Source organism: Phalacrocorax carbo, chromosome 5 (assembly GCF_963921805.1).
Source record: "Phalacrocorax carbo chromosome 5, bPhaCar2.1, whole genome shotgun sequence".
NCBI classification, from domain to species: Eukaryota; Metazoa; Chordata; class Aves; order Suliformes; family Phalacrocoracidae; genus Phalacrocorax; species Phalacrocorax carbo.
The window spans coordinates 22,174,368-22,200,268 of NC_087517.1; the positions used below are offsets into that span (position 1 = coordinate 22,174,368).

General features: G+C 38.2%; 1 protein-coding gene across 1 annotated transcript in view; it reads right to left on the minus strand.

Moving 5' to 3' along the window:
* The window catches only part of STK39 (serine/threonine kinase 39), a 105,487-nt gene that overhangs the window by 14,236 nt on the left and 65,350 nt on the right, over positions 1–25,901 (minus strand). Inside the window, exons 14-15 of the mRNA XM_064451515.1 lie at positions 9,305–9,357; positions 7,343–7,411 (exon numbers count right to left, since the gene is read on the minus strand). Coding sequence (XP_064307585.1) covers positions 7,343–7,411; positions 9,305–9,357 — 122 coding nt within the window. The remainder of the gene's footprint in view (positions 1–7,342; positions 7,412–9,304; positions 9,358–25,901) is intronic.

Genomic DNA, 25,901 nt, shown 5'->3' on the forward strand with positions numbered 1-25,901 from the left:
TCCTGACTGACCTCTACAGACAAAGACTTTAAATATTTATCCTTGCTCAAAGCGAAAAAGTAAAAAAAGAGTTTATGGAGTAATAGTAGACCTCAAATTACTTCACATTAAGATCCATTAACACAGGGTATTAATACCCAGGGGTCACAGACAAAAACTGGAAAACCAAGGAGTGATGAAGTATACAAGGTTTCATTTGTCTTTAGGTAGCTGATGGAAAAATTCCCACCCAACAGAAGCAGTCTATTTTATGAAACAGGAGCACTGTATCAAAGTGGAAAATGAAGTAAGTTAGTGCTAGAAATCTACCTACTTCAATTCCAATAACACATGATTAAACTCCCAAATTCTCAATTATTTAGTATGGATATCTGATCCCAAGGTAATGGTTTACATTCTACAATCTGTGAGGGAAAAAAAACCACCCACTGAAATTGCAAAAACTGCTTTTATTGATTAAACTAAAACATTAATATAACTGGCAAATTGTACCTTTTCCCAGAAACTTATGAAAAAATAGAAGGTTGATATTTCAGATTGATTTTTTTTTTTCCCCAGAGTGTGTGAAGAACACTTAGGCAAACCACCGCATATTTAAAGCAAAGTGTTATGAAAAGGTAAGTAGAATATATTTGGATACTTAAATGCTTAGCTATTTCAGACCTTGATTCTGCATGTGTCTAATGGGGTAGATTATCCAGGAAGATAAGGGGGGAGTATATACAGATTTCACAATTTCCCCTTCATTTTGAGAAAAGCATTTTGAAGATCCTGAGCATTCTAAAACTCAGTTGAGTCTCAAACGAACATTTAAAATAAAAATTTAGACCTGCTGCCCAACATTGCTAGTAGGGATATTTAACAAGCCTGAGATATTACACTAAATTGTGCTCATAAATTCTCTATACAGAAGAATGAGTCAAAGCACAAAGTTGAAAAAATTGTTTGCCAGCGACTGAATGTAGAAAGCAAGTGCTAGCTTTCAAAGGTTTGACAACAGCTTGAGAGTCATCAAGATATTGAAGGCAGCTCTAACAAATACCTTCATCAAGCTAGATTAGAGTTGAAATGTAGGTCTATGCAGAAATAAGGCAGGTCACATTCTGCTATGCATACTATTACTTGGTAATCTCTTCTCCCCATCAGATCTTCAGAACTGCTCCTGTCCTGAGTTCTGCTATGAATTATAGATATTGTTCTGACAAAACTATTAAGAAGATGAAATAGCAGCCAGGCTACTTCAATACCTTAGATCTGAAACTTGAAACAATGAAAAATATATTTAGAAAAGACTCCCTGACTTGCAGGTGTTAGGTTCTGATACAGACTACTAGTTTGAAAAGCCTCAATAAATCCTTATTTTGACATACTAACCACTTGCAGAGAAGTGAATGCCAAGGAAACAAATTAAAGCCACTAAATTACTGTTGAAAAGAAGAAATTACTTATATTGCTGTCTTTGCAACTTCTGATTCAAATTCACAGGGGTTTTATTTGGTTTTTTTTTGGGAGGTGTTTTTTGTTTTGGGAGGTTTTGGTGTGGGGTTTGTTTTGGGTGGGGTTTTTTTTGGTGGTTTGGTTTTTTTTTTGTTTTAACTAGAAAGGAAAGACCCCAAAACTACAATTCAGACCTATGAGAGCAGGGAACACACTTCAGGCCTACAAGTTTATCACGTACTGTATCAGGCAAAACCCAAACTAATCCCACTAATAAACAGATGGATTTATTCCTCATTTACACAGCTAAGTAGGAACTGGTGGTCTGCATGCTGAAAAAAGGAACTGTCTTTGAAGGCAACTGCTAATTCCACCTTTTTTTTTTTTCCTCTTAAAGTAACTAAAATTATTATTTACTTGATCATGGCTGTAAGATAAGGACATTTACTATGATACGTGAATACACAAATATGTGTAAAGGATAATGTGCACACTTGGAGAACTTCTTACATCACATATTTATAGTTCTGCCACAACCACCATTACAGCAGCAGTGATTATTCACCTAAACAATACTGTTTATTTTTACCTTGAACCTCCATGTTTCCATCACATTGAAATTCAGCAAGGTGGAATCTTGCATGAAACCAGCCAGTTTCACACAACATACTTTCTCAAGTGCACTTTTCTGTACAAAACATACAGCTAAAATAACTTTGAAAGCGCAATTAGATGCAAAGCTTGATTACCTGCGGGTGTACCTCAAGCTTCCAGAACTCCCGGCAGTCTAGTTGTTATGAGTCACCCTTCAATGCATTAGCTCTCAATGGGCCAGATGTGTTGAAATATTTAAGTCCTTAGTTAAACCCTGGGGATTATAGAGATATTCTCCGATCTGTAATGCATGTGCATATCTTGCTAAAGAGATACGGAGTTATGTGTGCATGCTGAAGGCACAAGAGTTTCTACAAAATGCTTTAAAATAAGTCAGGTTTTCATTAAATCTGTAAGTTTCCTTTCTGGATAACACAAAAAATAAACACAAAGAATTTTGTCTATCTTTTGAAATTAATTCTTAGGATCTATAAAGGCATTTTCTCATTAGAAAGTTTATGGGTACATTGAGCTTTGGAACATATAAGAACATGATACACTTAACCAAAAATTCAGTTATTTCACTCAGTTTGGACCACATGAATAAACAGACACAAGAAAAAACAAAGCTTCTAGTAATCTCCCTCAAAGATTACAAGAATCAGTGCATTTCAAAACATAATTGATCTTAAATGAGAAACCTATGCTGCCTTCAAATGGTAGTGCTATCCAAGTCACCTACCCATAGCAACATTACTGCTCTTTGAGGACATAAATGAATGCAATGTTTTCTGCTCGTGCAGCACTGTCCCATTTTCCGATTACAGAAAGATGATAAGCCAGATTTAGTTGAACAAAAGGCATCACTTCATTCAGCTTCAAAGATGATTAATCTAACAAGATAGCAAAGTAAACTAGGTATAAGCAAATTCAGAGTAAAACCAAGGAAAGCACAAGAATATTCATTGTGTAACTCTGTGGCTTTTCTGTGAATAGCATTATCAGTGCCACTGTGAGTTAAGACGTTGTTACAGACAGTATTCTAACAAACCGGGCTTCTGCTTTTTCATTTTTCCATTTCAGTATGAAAGTACCTTCAGCATCAGCAGACATAATACTGTAAGACAATCAACTGTTTCAATTTCAAATGCTTTAATACTGTGATTAATTGGGAACCATATATATAACTGTTTAACATGCATTGAAATAATGTCATTCTGAATTTGGTCAGATACTTGTTCTCTGCACTCATGGCCAAATAACCTGTCCACAGCCATGATTTTTTCTTATTCTAGATGCCATTTAAAGTCCTGTCTACTTACCACAGTAACTGCACTGAATAAAATGGCTATTCCGCCCCACCCCCCACCCCCACTAAAAAAAAACCCAACACCACCATAAAACCAAGAATCCTACCACCCCAAAACCCTTAGCCAAACTATTATGGCATCTATTGTATTCACACTTCTAAGAAAATATTCCAGATATTGATGAAAATATTCAAGATGTTGATGAAAAAGCTTGCTACTTTCAAAATATTATCTATTTGGGTTTCAGCTGGTTCTTCTAAACACATTAAGCATTTCAGCAAGAAGCTTATGTTTTAACTGACTAAAAGCTGTTCCTCTGCTTACTAAGCGGACACTTGGGTCTGGCTCCAGCACCAAAGACATATATCCATTTACCAGTAGTTATGTCTGGTGTATTTAAAAGTGAAGGTACATCTTCCATGATGCTCAAGGCATTCACAGGCACTTCTTGACAAAAATACCTACTATAAAGGTACATTAATAAAGAGCAACTGCACATTTCTTGATGGCATGGATATCAAGGCTTTTATTTAAGCAGTATTCAGGAATGGAAGTATTTGTTTATACATATACACTGAAATTTAGTAACTGTAAATATACCTTTAGGTTCTGAAATTTAAGCAAGGCCTCTAGAAGATTAACTACAGCCTAAGACTTTGCTGAGATTATATGCACATTGTATACAACAGTGAAGTAGGACTTCAACTACCTGATTTTCAACAGAACTGACTGCTGATACGAGTTTCCTTTATGGTATCAAAAATCTAATAAAGCGTTACTAGATGAATGTTTAGTAGGTAATACACATATATTGCACATACACACAGAGACATATTTCATCTCAAAATGCATTTTGAAAATATTCCAGATCTTTCATATGATTTCACATAGCTATTTTGGTACTGCATAAAAATACCTCATCAGCTAGATACCAAAGCCTACATATAAGCTCCAAGATTCATTCCCCTCTGCAAATGCAAACTCCTAGTCTGCTTTTAAACAAAATTCTCTGCACTGATTCCTTTGATCTAGGGACCTCCTGTGAAACAACGCTACTATCAATGAGAACAGAAGCCAGTCAATCGTAGCCAGAACTGAACATGCAAGATGGGATTTTTTCTTCTCTGCAGAACAGGTAGCTGAACTTATTGCTTATCAGAATGGAAATCTTCCTGGGCAGCCTGTGTTAAGTGAAGCAAATCCAGCAAGACTCAAAAGGTGAATTGTGTTGATTCTTAGCAGAAAATTCTATAGAACTTACACATCAGCTGGTCCCTACTAACAGCTTCAGCTCACGTATGCCACGGCTGTACTTTCTACAACAGCTCTTGCTGACTCCTATTCAAGCATCCTTTCAGAAAATCAGCTCTTATGCCAACGAACTCTTGAGTTCAACATAAGCACAGGTATTTTCACCTTTCTTTTTTTTCTCCCAGCCTCTACATGTTCCAACATCCATTAAAAGAAACTACAGGAACAACTTTTATGAGACTATCTCAGAACTTAGTTTTCATTCATGTTACAGAGGCGGAATTTCTGCATGCTTCAGCTGAAAAGTGAAAGGTAATTTATCAGTTGCTTTCAATCTGGAAGCTAATGGAATCTATTCTTCTGGTGAAGAAGGTTAACCAAGCTCTTCTATACTATTCCCCTCTTCCTATATAGGAAGATTTTAAACATTTTAATTTTGAGTGAACAAGGTGGCAAAATCATTTTACACAGAAAATTAGTTTTGTAAGCAGATTTACATTTTCCACACCATCTGCTCTCTTCTATGGCCTGTTGCTTTAAACTAAGGGACTGAATTATTTCCTAGGACTGCACTGCTACAGTGAAATTCTGAAATTTACAATAATCTGCTTGCATGCAAATTGTTTTATTCCATGCCCATGCAACACTTAGCCAGTTTCCCCAAAGCAAATCACAAATGTATTCTAACTTAAGTCCAAATTTTTATTTTTTTTAATTAAAAAAAATCACATTTAGCAGAACTTGTCTTTCAGTAAAACATGAAATCTAAAGTCATTTTCTAGGAAGATAACTATGTCCAAACATATTATAATATTATATTTGAAATCTTGAACAACTTCATGGGTGAAGCAGACACAAGTGAAAATTATAATCCAAAGTCATACAAGAATTTGTGCCCATGGAACTTGAGGTGAGTTACATCGCAGAAAAATTAACATATAAGTTGATTATAATCAATTAAACTGAAGTTGAATGCTTTTGTTACATACAAGAAATTTGATTGCCTTACTTTTTTTTTAATACCACAATAAAAAGATAAACAGGAAAGAACAGAAAGGACCATCATCATAGTGCTAAAAACGAAAGTTGGATGCAATTCAAAGCAGGAACTAAGCAAGGAAATAAACTTTTATTATTAACTAGACAATGTCTCTAGCCAAGCCTGTTAGGGAAAACTTTACTTATTTAAATATTCATGCCTCTTCAAGGACCAAAGTCCCATCACTAAAGTAATGAGATATGTTTATCTTCATTTGCCTTTCCCCCATCTCTCCCCCTGAAAGACGATAAATCCTATTCATGGTGCCATTTCCACAGAAGTACTGGCACTTTGCATTAGAAGAGAACTTTGCAGCAAAGGGAAAAGGGAAGCGCAAAGAGGGGAAAAGGGAAGCGTGAAGAAGGGAAAAGGGGCCTCACTGGGTCACAGCCGTGACTCTGACTGCTATGCAACAGAGTGCTAGCTGACTGTCCAGGCATATGCAATAGCCAACACATAAAAATACTTCTCTTAGCCAGAAAAAAAAAATATTTATTTATTATTTCTAAATGAAGCAAGGCATCTTGTAGCAATGAAAATTCTAACAAAAATATCATTAACAGTATACTGATGACATTTTTCATATTGGATGTTTAAAAGGCAACAAACTAAGGCCAAGCCACACCCCTCCCCTGAATCCTTATAGTAACAGCGCAGCAGAATTGACTTCAAGAGAAGAGTGCCTGCTAGCCTGTACCATCTGCAAACCTCCCCTAAATACTTTTTTCTTTAGAAGTTAAAATAAAAGCATAGGTAGGGCTTTTGTTTCTTAGATCAGCTAGCATCAACCTATATTTTTGAACATAGAAAGGCAAAAATAATTGGCTTCTCTCTGAAATACTTTAGCTACCCTACAAACGCACTGAGAACATATTTAGATAATCTTTCAGGCAAGTCACATGAACTTATGGATTTCTAAAACACGCTTCTATTGTTGAGGAGTTTGGTAATGATATCCAAACCAATCGATATGAACTTCTTTGATGACAACACAAAGATTGATTTGCTAATATCCCTTGATCCAGTTCTCACATATTTAGTATCTACTAGCACCCCTCTGAGTTTGGTACCTATATATCTAGTGGTCTTGAGCAACCAGAGGAAGAGAAGGAACTGCAGGGAAACAAGCACTTCCAAATTAATCATCTTTGCCAGACACTGAATTTCATTAAAAAAAAAAAAGTTACTGAAGCACAGAATAGAAAAATAGAGAAGCATATTTCCTCTCAGCAGCCAGAACACATTGCTGATTATCTTTTTTATTTACCATAGAAGTAAGATCTCTAGGTGCAATTCCCATAGATGCTGAATGCTGAATTCTGGCTTGTTTCTATTTCCATGAACCCAGGCAGAATACTTACTTACTTCAGAGCTGCCAAAGCACACTTTGCAAAATCCTCTGAAAAATCATTTTATTGTTAAACAAAAAAAAATTAGATTAGTACAAAAATAATCAATCATTGAATTCTAAACAATCCTTCAGGAGATCTATATTATATCATCACTCTCAAACCACTAAAGAGTTCTGACTTCCAAAAGCAACCCTTGGACTGGTATCAAAATTGGCTTGTTGATTGAACTATGCATACATGAAAGTAAAATCAGGACAAAAAGGATTTTGTGAAAACCAGCATTAGAGAAAACATTTTTTCATATCCATTTAACACAAACTTGTCACAAGAGTGTAATTGCAAACAAAAATGTAATTTACCTATAACTACATCATGGCCATCAACCAGGCCTGCAGAGAACAGCTCCTGAGAAACGCCATCTGCTGTGTCTGTCCAAAAGGTGAGATGAACAAGTATGAGAGCCCACAAAAACAACAAAAACTATCAGTCATCCAATGCAATTTAACAAAAATATATTTTAGTTCCAAAACACCCATGGAGGCAGGCTTCAATTCAAAATTAACTTTACTTAGGAGGAAAAAAGATAATTATCTTATCAGCCTCTGCACAGCAAATTGCATGAGGTGATGATTTGATTCATTGCAAACATCCTACAGACCTTTCCTGGCCACTAGCAATTCTCCTTTATTATCTAAATGCATACTCCTACACAGTTCACAAGTTCAGTAGCTTCACAATCAAGAAAATAAACTACATTTTGGTGTTTTTTTCACTGTTTATCCCCTCCATTGTTCTGCATATCTAGAGACATGCTGTATAGGCTTTCTTGTTCGTTACCTGTGGGACAAAGGAGTTACATGAACAGTCATTTTGAGCTTCAGGCTTAAAATAGCTTTTAAGTACTGTGACCCAGGAAATTCAGAGCTTTGGATTGATTTTGCATCAATTGCTGTACTGCTGTACCCAAATGGGTTAGTTTCTAAGTCCCTGTGACTAGTACTTACTCCTGGATCAGGACTTTAGAAGGCTTAAAGTTAAGGAGGAGGAAACAGCAGGAACAAGCCTAAATTCCAGCTAAGTCTCAACTGTAATATGGCCTCAACAACAAATATCTGCATGGAGCGCATGCTTTGAGGCAGTTACACAGTTGCATCATTTCCTCATGAAACACAAAGGTGAAAAACCATACAGCTGAGCTAGCTGCAATTTCTGGAGAGCTCTGAAGATGAGAATCACAGCGGCCTTCGGCTGCCTCAGTGACAGTCCTGGTGTACTTTACTGTGCTGTATCCTCTACTTTTTGACCAAGTAAGAATTCCTGAATGGCTTATGTAACTGCTTAAAGAGTATTTAAGTAATTCTTTTGACAAGTGACTAAACCAGGATGCTCTGTGCCCAATTAAGGAAGAGATCTCTTTTGTTATTACCCATTGCCAAAATCAACGTGAAATGCAGGTAGACAACAGAGAGTATATCTGTGCAGAAAACTACTGCACATGAAAGATACTATGATTTACAGGAAAAGAGACACCTTTTCCAATCTGGATTAATTTTTAGGTGGAAGCTCTTTGAAGGCTATTCTAAATATAGTAAATACCGACTTCTGAGAAAGATGAAATGTGTTCATAATTCAAAGGGTTGCTATGTAACAAGGATGATACCTTCTTACTCAACATATCAGCCTCCTGTATGTTTTATCACAGTAATTCTTCATTTTTTTCAAAGAAAAGTAAGTTTTATGAGTTCTTTTAACTCTTAGCACTGGAAAGCCAATACAGTTCTACAAGCATGCAGTAGAGTTTAAAGTTTCAATGCCAGAATTTTTCTGGTAATGATACCAAAGCTAGAGATACAACTCAACTTTCAGTTGAAGACAGCATTTGAAAAGCAGTGTGCACTTCACAGTTGCTAACATAACTTCTTTTATTACAAAGGGGAAAGGAACTCAAATATTACCACCATCACCACATATATCTTTACAGCTACTATATTCCATTTCCTACCATGTTTTCCAAATGTGAAAATGGAAATTCCAAAGCTGTAAATATGCAAGATCTTATATATCGCATAGATCATTTCAATAAGACATGAAATCAATAAATTATACTGTAGATTAATTCTTCTAATATATACTATATATTATGCAACCATGCCACTAGGATTCACATACATCTGCTACTCTTGTTCAAGTGAAGTTCAATATAAAGCTCTGCGCAGTAGGAAACATTCCAGAGAAGTAGTTTGTATTAACCATAAGCAGCAATCAATTTTTGAAACACCATTTTGAGCAATTAGAGAATAATCCAATTGAAGGAGCCTTACCTCTGCCTGGAGTAAACTCAAACCGTATGTCATTAAGTTCTTTCCTGGAGTTCCTGAAAAACATTCAATGCATACATTAAAATGTAATGAAGAACAGAACAACTATTCAGTTCCTACACTCAAATAATACCTATGGCTTTGACAACTGAATTTTTGCAATGTCAATTTCTTCAACTTGAAAAACACTCCTCTCCCAAAGCACCTGGACTGTAGAGACCCCCACTACATTTTCATGGCAGTATTTTTGGGAAAGCTAACAGGAAGATATGTTTAAGCTGAAAAATGCCTTCAGTAACCTAAACAATAAAACAAGGTCTTCTGATAAATATTTTTCCTTTTCATCTTCAAAAGACAATCTGCCATACTGATTCTACTAGTTCAGCATAGTCTGAATCCACGCATTACCCCTTCTCCAAGAGTAACAAAACATCCACTTGGACTTAAAGCTCCCTTCCTGAGTTCACATGTATGCAGAGATGCTCGTTTAAGAGACAAAGTATCTAGCAAACATTAAAGACTGAAAAGCAGTGTTTGATGCACAGTGTTTATAAAGGTGTTTTGAAATTAGTAAATTCTTTCACTGACCACCACTGTCTCAGCAGTGAGGTTTCACCTACAAATAAAATAAGCAGCAGGGTGTGAAAGCCAAAGGTTTTCTCCCTTCCCATTTGCCACGAAGAGTGCTTTGACCAGTTCAGTGTATAACACAGTTGTAAGGGACTTAATACCTATGTTAAAGAATTCCCTTACAGTCTCATACTGTGCTCCAAACCTCCATTCCTTGCACGTTTCCAGCTTCAGTTTTAGTTAATAATTTCTACCATCAATAAAACATTACTCTCTTTGCAAAAGAGACATCCATCTCATTTTTGGAAATGGCAAGCCGACTGAGCATAGGGATGAACTTAATTGCTGTAGCACACTCTTTTTCCAATGAGTAGCTCAATCCACTTGAAAAGCTAATAGCAACAGAATGTGTTTTGCAGTCCATTATTCTTCTCCTCAGCAAGGAAACTGTATGCAAGCTCATATTTCAGCGTACCAGGCCATGAAGTCTTGCTGTGGGAAAACTAAATCCAATAGGCAGGCATACTCAGCTGTGACTTACAGCTATTATCACTTGCTAAATACTTATAAAAATATTAGAGTCAAACAGCAGCAACATGCAGGAACACAAAAACCAAAATGATTGGCACCACAGACAAAAGCAAAATAGCAAATGCTAAAAAATAAGTATGCCACATGCAGTGCTTAAAATAGAAAGTACTCATTTACTGAATATACTGAATGCTTCAAAGCTGAAGGAGTTTCAGGTTCCCAAAATCTACTCTAAATAAAAAACTCAGGGTGTTTAAGACCACTAATACAAAGGTGCAGATAACGCAGCTAGCCAGGTACAGATTTATGAGGTTCATTTACTTCTGTTCTAGAAATCTGCTGCCATTACATGGAATATTACACTGTTTGCACTAGAGAATTAGTAGGAATTCCAATTTTTTCTTTTCCCCCCCTCCTAGAAAAACCTGGATGGCTTTCTGTTTAAAAACAAAAACCAAAAATCAACATATGACCCACCTCTGAGTTCCCTTTCAACAACCCACCTCCTTTTGCTGAAATTTATTATCTATAACAAGCTTGTTAAAACTGCCACTTTCTGAAAAAGGGAAGTTGCACACAAATTTAGCATTCTTCTCAAATAAGATATGTTTTGACTGAATATGGGATGCAGCTCAGACTTAGGTACTCATTTCCTGCAGACTTTTGAAGAAGCAAATCAAGGGAATAAAAACTTTATCTTACCAGAAAGTTTTGCTTATTAGCATCTATACTGAATTTGTCCAGCCTGCCTATCTTTTTCCACAGTCAAACACTAAAACCAGATGAGAAGTCTATAGATTTTGCACTCTTACCGTTATCCATCTAGAAACTAATACAACACGCTCTCAGATTGTATCTTTCCACAGACCTCCCATGAGTAGAACATCCACCATATAAAAAGGCACAAAGTAATTATAAACTCTCATGAAAATTACCAGCTTCCTAACAGACTGATTCAGCTATGTGAAAGACCAGCTGCTCCTGATACAGAGTCTTTCCTTGAGGAGGATGCAAACTGGGTCTATTTTACTTTGTCTCCAAATTGCAGAATGTCCCAAATAGAAAGTTAACGAGTCAAATCTGTTTAAGTGAAGGTGAAAATTCAAGGAAGGCTGATGTGTATTCAGGCACCCAACTTTCCTTTCTGGAATTGTTATACTCTGAACTATTCTGAACTTAGGACACCGTTGCTTTCTCTTCAACGGTACACTACTATTCAGGCAAGAAAAAGAAAGGAAGTTTGGCAAGATTAATTTGATAGAAGCCTGTAAGTGCTTTTGCTTACAGTTCCATTACCTTCCAGACATTTATTGATTTCCATAAATTATTTATTCCATTATATATTCCACCGAATAGAAGATGCACTCAACTTCTCCCCTTAAAGCTGTTATGCTCTTCTCCAGTCTTCAGACACTTCTCTGGTTCTAGTTAGTGTCACTGTTACTGCAAATTAGTTTGCTAGTTCCCTTGATACACTTTGGTGACAACTGTTTGGACTTGTTGATTTACTTGTCAGAAGAGTTTCCAAGCAACGTTTCATTTGTTCTCTTTTTACTTACATCCGTTACACTCTTACCATGCAGCAGCACACACAGACTTTATTTCTGCTAAACAGAAATAGTGTCTTTCTTCAAATCCTATCTTTGTGATTAATAATTTTATCTTCTTAATCATTTCTTAATGGCCCCTAGTTTCTCTAATGCATTTGTGAAGAAGTTATTTCTATTTTAAAATGCAAACTCAGACCTTTTTGCCACATCTTATAAAACCTCTTATTTGCTTCTTGCTCTATGCCATTACAGACTAACATACCTTGATTGTCATGGATAAAAACAGCCCATCTCTTTTAAAAAGCAGTAAATTTTAAATACTTCTGTGCATTTTAGCACACTGCAGTTTATTAATTTCCTGCAGGTTGCTTCTCATTATGCAGTCACCTCCAACAGCAGGAATTCCACAGAACAGCTCTGAATAAGGGTGACACCAAAGCATGCCATGCTAAGATTTTTTGGCAGCCATCTTTCTTGCAAAGTAATTTCAGAATTTAGAATTTTACACTCTATGAAAGCATATTTTGCCATCTTTTTGGTTTTTTCATCCGGACCACTTAACATGCACACTAAGATTGCCAGATCTGATTTTCTAGGGAACAATGCTTCCTCAAAGAACCATAAAAAGCACAGGGGCCAACTTCATCACTTAGCCCCTTGTCCATGAACTTAGACCATCCTGTCATTAGGATATGAAACAAAGATGCTCTGTTTTGAAGGAAATGATTTGCAGAACAATGTTGATGTTTACAAAAATCAGGATTAGAGAATAAACAAATTATGCAGCTGTTCAGATTGACTTGGTTCTACCAAAAAAAATCCTAAGACATGAAAGAGATTCCAGGCATTCGCATTTAGAGACAAAGCCTTTCAGATAATTACCTAATGACAGTTAATTGACTATAGCAGGAATTACGTTATGTTCCACATGCTTGATAAAAGATCTACATTGTTGAACTAAAATAGGAAATCACGTTTGTGTAATGATGCAACCATCAATTGGAGACATTATATGTCATTATTTCTTTTGTCCTTAGAACGCAGAATGTCTATTATGAAAGTGAGATTCAGGAAAATTAGATGTCTTGGAATTAAGGTCTAAATCATGCTGTGATAGCTTGATTATGTATCAAGCAGCAGATTTTAATTCTTTTTTACTCTTACTTTTTCCCCCCACACACAAATTTATCCACCACTTCTTATGCATAGTTATCTGAAATGTCAGCTCCTATTTCACACAAGCTTCAGCATCTTCCATACAGTCCTTAGGGAGAGTCTGCATTCCTGGATAAGATACATCTTACCACAGCTAAGTAACTGTATATTCTTCCTTCCCAAAATAAGAAAAGAATTCTCAAAAAGGGAGTGTGCACGCGTGTAAGGACACACAAGTTTTGTCTCTGCATCACTTGCTGAATTTTCAGACTTCAGCTACTCAATCGCCACACATGGTTTACAAAGAGTGACATATGCAGTTGAGTGTCCAAGCACACAGGTGATAAGGGAATGGTAATTAACAAAGCTGACTTGTGAAGAAGTACAGAGTACACATACATTGCATGGAAACTGTATCATTGATGGCTTTTGATTAGTTACAGCAGAAACAAGATTCCCTGATTTTTTTTAATTCTCTTCTTTCAGATGGAGTCAGAAACCATAAGCCACAGGAACTCCCCCATCACCACGAGTTCCACTGCTACGTCATGTGGACAGTGAGCCCTGTCCAGGCTACACTACAGGCACTGTAGACATCCATGCTCTCAATCAACGGTCTCTTACTTCCACTGACATTTCACAAATACACCCCCTTCCGTAGAACTTCGTTTATTTTCTTAATCAAATGCTACTTCTTAATTCAACTGTTTAATCATCCTTTCCCAGCCCTCCAATGGAAAACCAATCCAAAATCTTAGTTCTCATCATCCCCATTCTTGTCCACTTGCATATGTAAAAGTACACTGCTCTACACCAAAGTTATTAATCTTGGATGCTAACCATTCTTTTGATTAGTATATCACTTTTCTATATTATGGTTATCAAGTCCTAACAAGGCACAGAAATATTCTCTACTATTTTTATGGACTGACAAGTAGAAGCAGCTAAAGTCAGAGGTCTCCTGGAGCAATGAGTATTCACTCTTATTAGACCATTTCCCCACCACTGAACGCATTTTAACAGACTCCAACATACAGATGCTGCAGCTCTGCCCAGGGGATATTCTACCTTCTTTTCCACTTATTTTTTCATATTTCTGCATAATTAAAATTAAATAATTTAAATATAGGATAGAAAATATATATCTATATCCACCTCTCTCTATATGTATCTTCTATCTATATAGATAGATAGAAGAAGGAAGATGTATCTATATGTATCTTCCTTCTTTCATCCTCTTTCTCCTGAGCTCCAGCTGAACTTGGAGGACATTGCCAGTCAAGGAGAAGTAAGTGAAAACATTTAAAAAACCCCCCAAACCAATGCTTTATGGTATGGTCAACAAAATAAAAGCTCTGCCCAGGCAAGGGTCCTTGGTTTGCTGATGCGCGGAGGTAATTAAGAGGCCAGAGTGCCTGTACCATTTGTAAAGAACAGGTCACCTGGTAAAAGGGACACTCCCTGCACTTTCAGGGCCCGACCAGCACTGAGGAGGGCGATGGACCAATTAACCAGATCATAAGCAAGAAACCATTCTCAGACAAAAGTCAGAACAGCACTTATTTCTTCCATCTACTTTTCAAATCATGACTAGCTATAACTCAGCAACTAAACTGATCTACCTATTTAAAAAAATCTGCATCAAGTGTGCATTCCCTAAAATGGAAAAGTTTTTCCATGGCTAGTTTTGTCAAAACCTAACAAGTCTGGCTAGTGGAAGAGACAACAGCAGAATATGTATTCTCCTCTGAAACCAGAAATAGAAATTAGTCTTCAACTAAAACTGTAGAAACTTAATTATGACTGACACCATAACACATGGCACCCTTCACCAACCAGCCTTTTCCCTCCCCATGCTCCTACAAGCCCTATTCCCACCAAAAGAGAATTTCCCTCACCATCAGGGACTAGTGACACTGGCCAAATCTGTGTCAGTGTGCTTTAACAAAACACACACACAAAAAACATGGCTCCCTTTGTAACCTAGCTTTTACAGCATTAGTTTATTCCACAAGTACTGTATTTTTCAGTCAATGTCCTGTGTTACACATGGAGAAAACTGGTCGCAGTGGCAATGAAAGAGATGGAGACAGCACCACTCCATGAAAACAACTGTGAGTTTACTTTCTCTGGGGGCAATAATGTACCGGGTTTGTTTTGGTTTGCTTTTTTTCTTATGGGTTTTCTGGTTTTGGTGGTTTTTTTGTTCGTTTATTTGGTTTTTAACAACAGAATTTACTTTGTGGCCAGCTACAGAGCTTGACTCAAGGAAAATCCTGATTAAGTGATGCAGTATCCCTTTTTAAGTATGGTCTATTAGATAGCCCATACTGAAGACATGTAGTACCTGTTTCTAATCTCATTTTGATTGGTTAAAACTGTTTCAACTGTCTTTACGGAACACAGTTAATACACACAAAACAGTGAAATGCAAACCGTTGCTTTACTTTCAGTATTGCAAAGAGAATGCGGGAGAAGAATCTTTGAAAGTGAATGTATCCATTGGTCCCAAATTTGAGGTTTGGCCTGGTATCTAAATATTCTGTCCCTTTAATTTCCTTGCCTTGCAATTTTCATATGCTTCAGCTGTGGGAATTTATCCACTCAGCTAGGGCAGGGAAAACAAGAATCCTCTCCTACCCCTACAGAAATCACAGCCAACTTCTTCCCTTCCCCTTCCCCTCTTTTTTTTCTTCTGAAGTCATGGTACCTTGCATGCAGCAGAACCAAAGCAGTAATACGAGAAAATCTGTTTATTAAAGTAATTTTGTGAATCAGAACTTTAAAGCTCCTGTGGGATCATGTACACACAACAGAAAAGAGCATTTACTGTAAAGAAGCATTAGCCTCCTGAGGATTCACCACATGTTTACATAAATCCCTTTCTCTCTAATACTTCCATGCTCAGTTGTCATTTACCAATCAATATCCAGGCTCCAGCATTATATATTACCCTACTGTCAAGAGCAGATCACGTCTGTTCAGCGCTGTGGAGAGAGATGGTTCTTCTCAATTTATTTTTAATGGCTTCAGGTCAATTCTAGATTGGAAGGGTGTTTCTGTTAACTTTTGGTAGGAGCAAAATATGAAGTCTGCCCTGCTTGCAGATTGCCACCAAGTAGAATGGGACTAAAATCTCTCTGTATTAGTAAAATGTAGTCCTAAAATACACAGTTCTTTGAAGTCCGTTAAAACTTTACCACTTACTTCAGTGGTTGTGAAAAAACTCCATGGATTTACAACTTATCCCCCTCCATATACATTACTGGAAGAAGAAAATATGTTTAGCATATGATGCTTCAAGATCAAGTTATAGGACTCAAAAGTTAAATATAGAGAACACTGCCACTACCATTTAATCCTTACATGTTCTTAGGCAAAGAGCAGAGCCCTGAAAAGATGGAACAAACTTGTTAATCACTACACTTCAAGAGGCAGCAGCAATGCTAATGGCAAAACACAGCCAAATGATGCTTTCAAGACTGAGAAACAGCCAACATCACAACCAAACACTGTCATTTGGCTAAGCTGTTGGAATGAGACAGCAGTTACCTGTTAAAGATTTACCATCTGTATGCTATCTACCATACAGAAAAGGCAAGTGAAAATTACAAAAAGCAGCCACCAAGTGAATTGTTACGGTCACAGTTAGATCGCCAAGAACACTGTCCAGGGTAGCAGACAGCTCCTCCAGCAGGAAAGGACTTTACAACATTTCTCTCCGTAGCTGACATTGCCGAGTTGCTTAAGACTTCAAAGAAAGTAGAGTGCCTTCATTCTAGTAAGAATGGATGGGATATGAGAGCAAAACTCAGAAAATGCACAACTCGTGCAATACAGAAACACAGAAAAACTAGCTGATACACACAAGGCACCAGGCAAGTATGCATAACCATGTTTATAATTTTAGAAGCAATATATGAAACATTAATTCCTTCTTCTCCATCCACTGGTTTACAGCCCCAAGTCTCCATTCCTTGACACAGCAGTGTTAGAATTAGAGACATTTTAGATATATCTATGCCTGAACATGCTTTTAAATAGGGTCTTCTCTCTTTCTCCAGCTGCTGATGCCAAAAGCTAAATCAAAAGAATATTATAAGCCCTTCATTTGGGTAAAAACTGGCCGGACGGCCGAGCCCAGAGAGTGGTGGTGAATGGAGTCAAATCCAGTAGGCAGCCACTCACGAGTGGTGTTCCCCAGGGCTCAGTGTTGGGGCCGGTCCTGTTCAGTATCTTCATTGATGATCTGGATGAGGGGATTGAGTGCACCCTCAGTAAGTTTGCAGATGACACCAAGCTGGGTGGAAGTGTCGATCTGCTGGAGAGCAGGAAGGCCCTACAGAGGTACCCGGACAGGCTGGATCAATGGGCCAGGGCCAACGGTACGAGATTCAACAAGGCCAAGTGCCGGGTCCTGCACTTGGGTCACAACAACCCCATGCAAAGCTACAGGCTTGGGGAGGAGTGGCTGGAGAGCTGCCTGGAGGAAAAGGACCTGGGGGTGTTGGTTAACAGCCGCCTGAACATGAGCCAGCAGTGTGCTCTGGTGGCCAAGAAGGCCAACAAGCCATCCTGGCTTGTATCAGGAATAGTGTGGCCAGCAGGAGCAGGGAGGTGATAGTGCCCCTGTACTCGGCACTGGTGAGGCTGCACCTTGAATATTGTGTTCAGTTTTGGGCCCCTCAGTACAGGAAGGACATGGAGGTGCTGGAGCATGACCAAAACAGGGCAACAAAGTTGTTGAAGGGTCTAGAGAACAAGTCTAATGAGGAGAGGCTGAGGGAGCTGGGGTTGTTTAGTCTGGAGAAGAGGAGGCTGAGGGAAGACCTTATCGCTCTCTACAACTACCTGAAAGGAGGCTGTAGCGAGGCAAGGGTTGGTCTCTTCTCCCTAGTAACAAGCAATAGGATGAGAGGAAATGGCCTCAAGCTGCTCCAGGGGAAGTTTAGGTTGGATATTAGGAAAAAATTCTTCACTGAAAGGGTTGTCAGGCATTGGAACAGGCAGCCCAGGGAGGTGGTTGAGTCTCCATCCCTGGAGGTATTTAAAAGAAGGGTAGACGTGGTGCTTGAGGATATGGTTTAGTGGTGGACTTGGCAGTGACAGGTTAGCGGTTGGACTCGATCTTAGGGGTCTTTCCCAACCTTAGCAATTCTATGATCCTATGATTCATTCCCAGCTAAGTCAAACAGCAAACTATGGAATAAACAATATTTTTTTTACCTCAGTTCTCAGCGACCCATTTCTCTGCATAGACAGTGAAAAGCAGTATTCAGTTGCATTTTTTTTTTTTTTTGAGGCTCACACTTCTTACCTGCTCTCATATATCAGCAGGTAGAAGCAACTTAGACAAAGAGCTATCAGTTCTGTTGCTGCAGAGCAAGCAATATCAATCATAAGATTTTTCACTAAATTTTTTTCCTGAATTAGCACAAAGATTTTTTTAAAAGCAGCAGTAAAGATTTAACTTGTGAAAAGCATCAATATTTTTAACATGTACTTGAAATACAATTAAGGGCAGTGTGCAGTTATACTGAGAATTTATTAATGTGGTAAAATCTCAATGCTTAGTCAAAACCAGAAGTGATCTAAAACTGACTTGTTCCTAGGAAGAACTGGAGTTGAGTAAAGATAACATCAATCATGTTAAAAAACAATCACCCTGTATTCAGTGGGAGCATTTCAATAACAGAGAGGACAACTGCCATGCACATAATCTGATCACTTTATTAACCATTACAACACACTGGTTGCAGTTGCTTTTCTTGGATTTGCCAATAGTTTAACCTGCCCCCTCCGAATGTCTTGATACCAAACATTATTGATTAGATCACAGTTTAAGGAAGTCAAACCTGTATTAGCTGCATGACTGAAGTGATACACCATCTGCCTGACTGATAAGAGACACCAGAGCAAGTAACAGATTAAACACACAAAGGCTTACTTTGTGTGCTTCTACATGCCTGGTGTACAAGAAGAGAGATTATAACCTGTTAGTCCAGTGACAAATTCTCCAAGTACAGCATTGCTAAGTGGCCAAAATGCTTGAAGCAAAATTTCAGTTCTTTAAATCAGAAAGTGTGAAAAGCAGATCATTGCCAGTAGGCTAGGGGTACTTCAGAACAGAGCTCTAGCAAAGTGATTTCATTTATAAAAAGCAAGACAAAAAGACTTGCAGTAAGTTCTACAGGAATATGTATTTTTTGTTAGAGGCATTAAGACCCCAAGTGCACAAAACAGGCTTTGAAAACAAGGCTCAGAGAAACCTTTTGCCTTATCCAAAGCAAAAAGTGTTTTAAACATGTTGAATAAAAAACACCCTGGAAGTGTGCATCCTTTCAATGCCATTGGCTCAGAATTTTTCACTCCTGATGATCTAGCAGTACGTTACTATCACAACCAAAGGAGACTCACAGATAAACCAGAAAGACATCTGAGACACCATAAAATTATGACAATCTGCATAACTTCTATATAAAATTCATGGTTCCCCACTAGCTTATCAGTAAGAGTGGGAAGCATGGCAAAAAGTCTAAGCTTTGTTTTAAAATCTTCAAAGGTTTCATCTAGTTTTCCTGCCATGGACCAAACTTTCTCAAAAGTAGCTTTACAATAAATAGGCTTCACCAGCAAAGCCTGCTCACGTGTTAAGTTCTTGTCCCAGCGCACCTCTTGTGGCCATTCACTGGCCCCACTACAGCAGCAATGGCAGTTGCTTTACGGAGCAAAACAGGATCAATGAAATGGGCTCAGTTAAACTTGTGCCTTGCCCTCAAAAATGTCAGAAGACTGAAACCAACCAAACAAAACTTGACTGCTTTATAGTGACCCAGTACAGTCCCAGAAACACCCTTACCAGTGCAAAGTGGAAAGACAGAGAACCACAACACTAAGTGACAATAAGCAGCCAAACTAGACAAAATTATTTAAAATTGTTTAAATCCCACCAAATGTACTACATCACCACATTATAATACAAATAAAATTACTTTTAACACTGACGTCAATTCAAGCTTTAAACTATTTCCCTTAGCATAAAGGAGGTTGGGGTGGTGTTTGGGTTTCAGATTGATATAAAAAAAAGCTCTAGTGATTTTAAAATTTCAGTATTAAAATTTCAGTGTCAGCAACATCCCCGTATGCAATTGCCTGCCTAATTTAAAACCACAGCTGTGGAGGTTAAATGCCTAATTCCTTGCCATCTAAATATTTAGCTATGCAAATCTTCTTGATAACCTAAATTTAATAAGTAGAAACAATATATTGATGCCTCTGCTTGATAATTATCAATTTTACATACAAAAGTTGTTTTGATAAACAAATACACCAGTTCTCTATTTAATAAGTGATGGGATAGCAATTGCATCCACGATTAGTTAGGTCATAATTAAAATAGATTTTTATATCTTTAATTTATTTTCAATAAAAATACAGCAAGGCATAAAAACATCCTTAAGTAGTGAATAAGAAATGCATAATTTACCTTTTTTAAAATGCAAGCTTTGAAGGAAATAATAGAGGTACAAATGGAGAGCAGGATTAGAATCAATAGTTTAATCAAGGGTTCCTGCTTACTGATTTCAGTCATGATTTAATCATGATTAAGCAGGTTATTTAAATGAAGTCTCCATGCTGTGAAAATAAAATTCAGTTCAGTTACCATGTCCCCACACCTCCCGCGATTCCCAGGGCAAAGCCTTAGAGGTGATGGCAAAATAAAATACAGGACAGTGCTTAATACTGTAATCAACAGGTACATTTATTTCAAGAATTCTACAAATGGTTTTGTTTATGATGTGTGTTACTGGATCAATCCCCAGCCTTTAGAGAAGTTCTGTTGCTTTCTAGTTGTAAACCTACCACACAGCTGGGAGCTTGTTTGTGGATTTTGTTATTAAATACACTGGAGTACAGAAGCCATTCTGAATAGCAAAAAGGACAAGAAATACCTGCCCTTGGTGAAGTAGAGACATCAGCCCACTTCTTACAGAAGAGACTGGAATGATAAAAGTTTTTTAAGATACCAAAACAACTTGGGGGGGAAGGAAGAGATAATCAAGAACTCTGGTTATGGTACTGAGCCAGTTATCAAGTTCATTCCACCTCTAGCCAGAACAGATTTTAGGGTTTGCTTGTTTACAGAGTTTTTTTTCCTCCTAAAAATCTAAGCCTCAAACTTTAACAACATATTAACAACATAAGAGTAGCTTCACTAGGTACTTCCAGCCAAGTACGTTTTATCTGTAACTTTACATGTCATGAATATTGTAAGAGTGAGGTTAAAAAAAACAAGCCTAGATGAAAGCAGGAAGATTGCCACTTCATCTTCAGCTCAGACTAGTGAGCAATATCTCATCACCTATGTTCCGGCACACAGAGGAAATTCATTTCACTTAAGTCCTAACAACTCTCCTACTGTAGCATGGCATAGGCAACTGCCTGCTACTAGCTGCTTCTTGGACTTGTCACTCTGAATTGTATCTGTCTGTCTAGCTCCCCAGAAGATATATTCCTCAGAAAGGATCAAATGACACAGAAAGCGTGATAAACCAGCTATATCAGCTGAAGAAATGTTTTTGTAAGAAATGCACTCACAAACGTTTATCTGTAAATAACACAATCAGAGTGCCATTACATACAATTCTGCCTTAGCGTTTTCTGTACACACTGTTTTCAATAAGATATGCAATAATATAACAGAAGTATCCCATTTTCCAGTGCATCAAATAAAACTTTTCCATTTGCCCCTTTTGTTCTTCCACAAGCTTAATTCATCTAGTGCACAGGAACTGTATTAAATTAGGTCCTGGGACATTCCAAATTACCATCAGTAAATTATCTTCCTGTCACAGGAGCTAATTTAACCATCTTAGATTGCTTCAGATAATTTGCAATTCTTAACTATTAACCATTAACAAGTCTCCTAATTTAACATGAAATGTCTCTGTTATTAATCTAAATAGCCAAACCCTATGACAGTGACCTTCTTAAACCTGTAACTGTAACACCTTGGTGGCCAGACTGCAAATTTCATAACAAGGGTGATAGTTCCTCCCCAACCCCATTCCCTGGCAGTACAAAGAGTCCCATCAGAAGGCTAAATCACAGACAATTGCCTCACACACAACTCTGCCTCCCTTTGCTAAGTTCCTGTCAGGGTCCGCTGCCAACACACACGGTGTGCTCAGCCTCAGAGGAGAAAATTTGGATTACAGATTCCATTCCTCCCCACTCTCCAATTCCTCTTCCTCTGTGAGGCTGAGGATACAGAAGCATCAGCATTTCAACATAATGATTGCTCAGTCGGGGTGATAGTTACACACCATGGCAATAGATCAAGCAACAACTGAGAACCAGTATTTTCAGTTCATCGCAAAATCCAAGCACAGTCTCTTAATTAAACTTGAGTTTTAAAATACTAACAGTCCCTATTAAGTATTTAATACCAAAGCCTTTCAAAAGCCTTGCATGGAATTACCTGAAACACACTGCGGCTAATTTCACTTCTGGGGCAATATACTCCAAGACACAACAGTGCAAAAGCAAGAAAATAAATTGTAAATGTCACCTCCAACTGAAGAAGCAACTCTGACAGAGAATATTTTCACAAGTTAGTCCCACTGAGAAAACTACTAAAACAAAGAGGTATTAAATACAAGTTAAGGACAGAAAAATCAGATACTCAAGTTGGAAACCATCCAGACTAACAGAGTTAAATACCAGCACTTGTATAAAGAATCCCATGGCACTCTTTAAAGACTATTTCAGCACGGGAGTTGTGCCTCTCATCCACAATAAGGTATCTGCACTAAACAGAGGCTGGTGTTCATTTGGCATTCCCTACTCAATTACTGAATGAGTCCAACCCTGCTCGGGAAAAATAACAGAACTTGACCATCCAGTAAAAGAATTACTGAAATGCATTGATTCTTCTGCCAGAATTCCTCCTTTGGGAAAGGTAATTTTTATGAATATTATTAGCCTTCTTTGGAACATACTACTAGGGGAAAAAATGCAAAACAATAATCTAAAATTTGATGGGTTTTGGTGTAGCATAGGCTCATTGTAAAAGAGAAAAAAAAAAACAAACAAGTCAGAGGAGCACTTACTATTCCCCCCTGCCCTGACTCCCGCTGAAGGTTGCCCATCTCCCTACATTTTGCCCTGTCCCAAATCTCCAGGCACTACTCTTCAAACCTTTTGGCCCACATTCCCAAGCCTCATATTAAGTTGTTTCTGCCCATTAGGCTCTAAACATTTGCATCAATTTCCATGACAAACTCTCTGCAAGCAAGGTAGTTCCCCAGCCAAAGACTGCAAGTGCCATCAGAGTTTTTTCTCCACCATCCCTTCTTGCCTGAGGACCCTGGGGAAATGCCTTCTCCCTTCAGGTCCTAGCCCAACCAGTCTCCATCACACGTGAAGGGCTCCTTCCACCTGAGATGATTACCTTTTGCTGTCCCCTCACCCCGTAACCCCTCTCTGGGGAAGCAAACAGAAAGCAATGAAAAGATGTGTCCTTCCTGAGCCTTTTCTTGATGTGTTTACTTCCCTTTCCCTCTCATCCTCCCCACCAATCAATTAATTCCTCTTCTATTTTGCTGGTATTTACATTTTTACCCACATCAGTACTGAACTTTTTATTTTTTTTTTAAACAGTAATTCTCAGCATCTAAACCCCGTGTCTTCTGAACTCATCAAGCTACTGCAGTTTACATAATTTGATTGCCTCAAGTGAATTATTTTAAAAGAAACAGCTTCCAACATTTTGGATGATATACTGAGCTTTGAGTCTTCAAGTCTGGCATCTAATGTTCACAATGTTTGTCTGAATATCAAGCCATACTTTAAAAGCTATATAATAGTAGTGGATGAAACATTAAAGGAAATTGTTTCTATCCTCATACTGTAGCTAACTTGCTCCATAATAATATGGTTCACAACTTATGGTTCATTTTAACAAATCCCATAAAAATCCTCTGATGTACTCAAGTCTCTGTCAACTATATGACTTAATGATCAATTCACCAAAAGACATCAACAGAATAGTTTAAAATCTGCAGTGGAGGTGGATAAATCCCTGTGAGCATATTAGCTGTTTACTACCTTACAATCCCAAAGGAATGCTGTGTGACACAAAGCAAGTCATCTACACCGCTTTTATTCACTACAAATGCCAAAACTAGAAGTATTTTTACTTCCAGATGCTCAAAAAATGTTTACTCAGTAAGTTAATTACAAGAAAAGGAGCAGTTAGGGGCCAGAGTATCTTCCTCCATATACAGCTGCCCTAAATGTAAGCTTATTCACCCTGCAATGATCCCAGCATAAGGACAGATGCGTAGGGCTAGAATGCAGAGGACAGCTTCCTCTGTAACCAGCAGGACTGACTGTGAGTGTCTGAGGGTCTCTAGGTTTACATCCTATGATACAGGAAATTTATTTTTCAGACTTTTATGAAGGACCTCATACAACTGCCCTTCCCCTAACAAAACCGAAAAAACAGTGGAATTCGTGCAAAACAGATTACAGCAACAGTTTGAGCACTATCACTTTAATGCTCTGAACACTACTGTCTTCCCAACACAGCACTTCTGTAGCTTTTCACTTACATTACCTGGTGTGGTACAAGGTTGTCAATACTTCACTGGAATGCCAGCCTCAGACCTCCCCTGGTCTTTGTTTAACAGAGTGGTAAGGTCCAAGTACTGAGACTCTTCAGAGCTGGGGAGGAAGACTCCTAACCCTGTGCCCATAAAGCAGGGCTATACAATAGTTGCTATTTCTCCAGAGCTGGCTTTTCTGAATTTGCTCACTGCAGCTAGAGCTAGATGCAAAAACACGGAACCCAGGATTCCTCTACTCTTGAGTGCAACCACTCACTGCCAGGCCAGGACCACTATTAATGTGCCTACAAGTAAGGTCAAGGATTAAAAGCTTTTAAAAGAATATACTGGCAGATTCCTGACACTGACAGGCAAATAAGCTGAGATAACTCCCCACCGGTAACCCAATAATGAAAGAAACATAACTATTTTGTGGAAAGCTAACAAATAACCACCTGCTCCTTTCCGCACATAAGGTTTCTGTTAATTTACTGAAGAACAAGACATTTGAATGTAATTCTTGACAAGTATTCAGCAGACTGCACAGCCCTGCCATGCTCACAGCAGCCTCAGCTGTTCTGCTCCTGGGGTCAGCAGTGAAGAACAAGCACAACTATGCAAACACCAGAGGTACTTTGCTGAACACAACATATACGGCAGCCAGCGGCAGCTCTGAATTTCTGTGAATGTTCCATAAACAAAATAACTCTTGCCTTCAAAGTAGCAAATATAAAGAAATGCTTAAGCACTAACTCTGAATCGACACCACTGGGCAGAGGTATAGGCAGCTTGTAGCCCTTGTTCTCAGATATGCACTTCACAGAGTCCCAGCTAAAGGAGAAAAGTGCTGCTTGGTACACCCCACAGGCCTATATTCCCCACAACTATCCACATACACACATTGATTATGTGCTAACTCAGACCCTACTCACATACTGAGGCTTCCATCAGAAGGAATCCGAGACGCACAGTGCAAAGATGCATAGCTCAGCCCACCTCCTACCACCGAGGCAGGACACAGCCAGAGCTCACATGGGGCCAGGAGTTTGCACTGCAGAGCATTTTTCCCTTGAAAGTAGGTCAGCTTTGCTGCACAAATCTCTGCATCAGATTTTTGTTTCTTCCAAGATACCACCAAAGGTGTTCGCAGGCCCCAGAGTGTATCCACTGTTCAAGACTATTTTG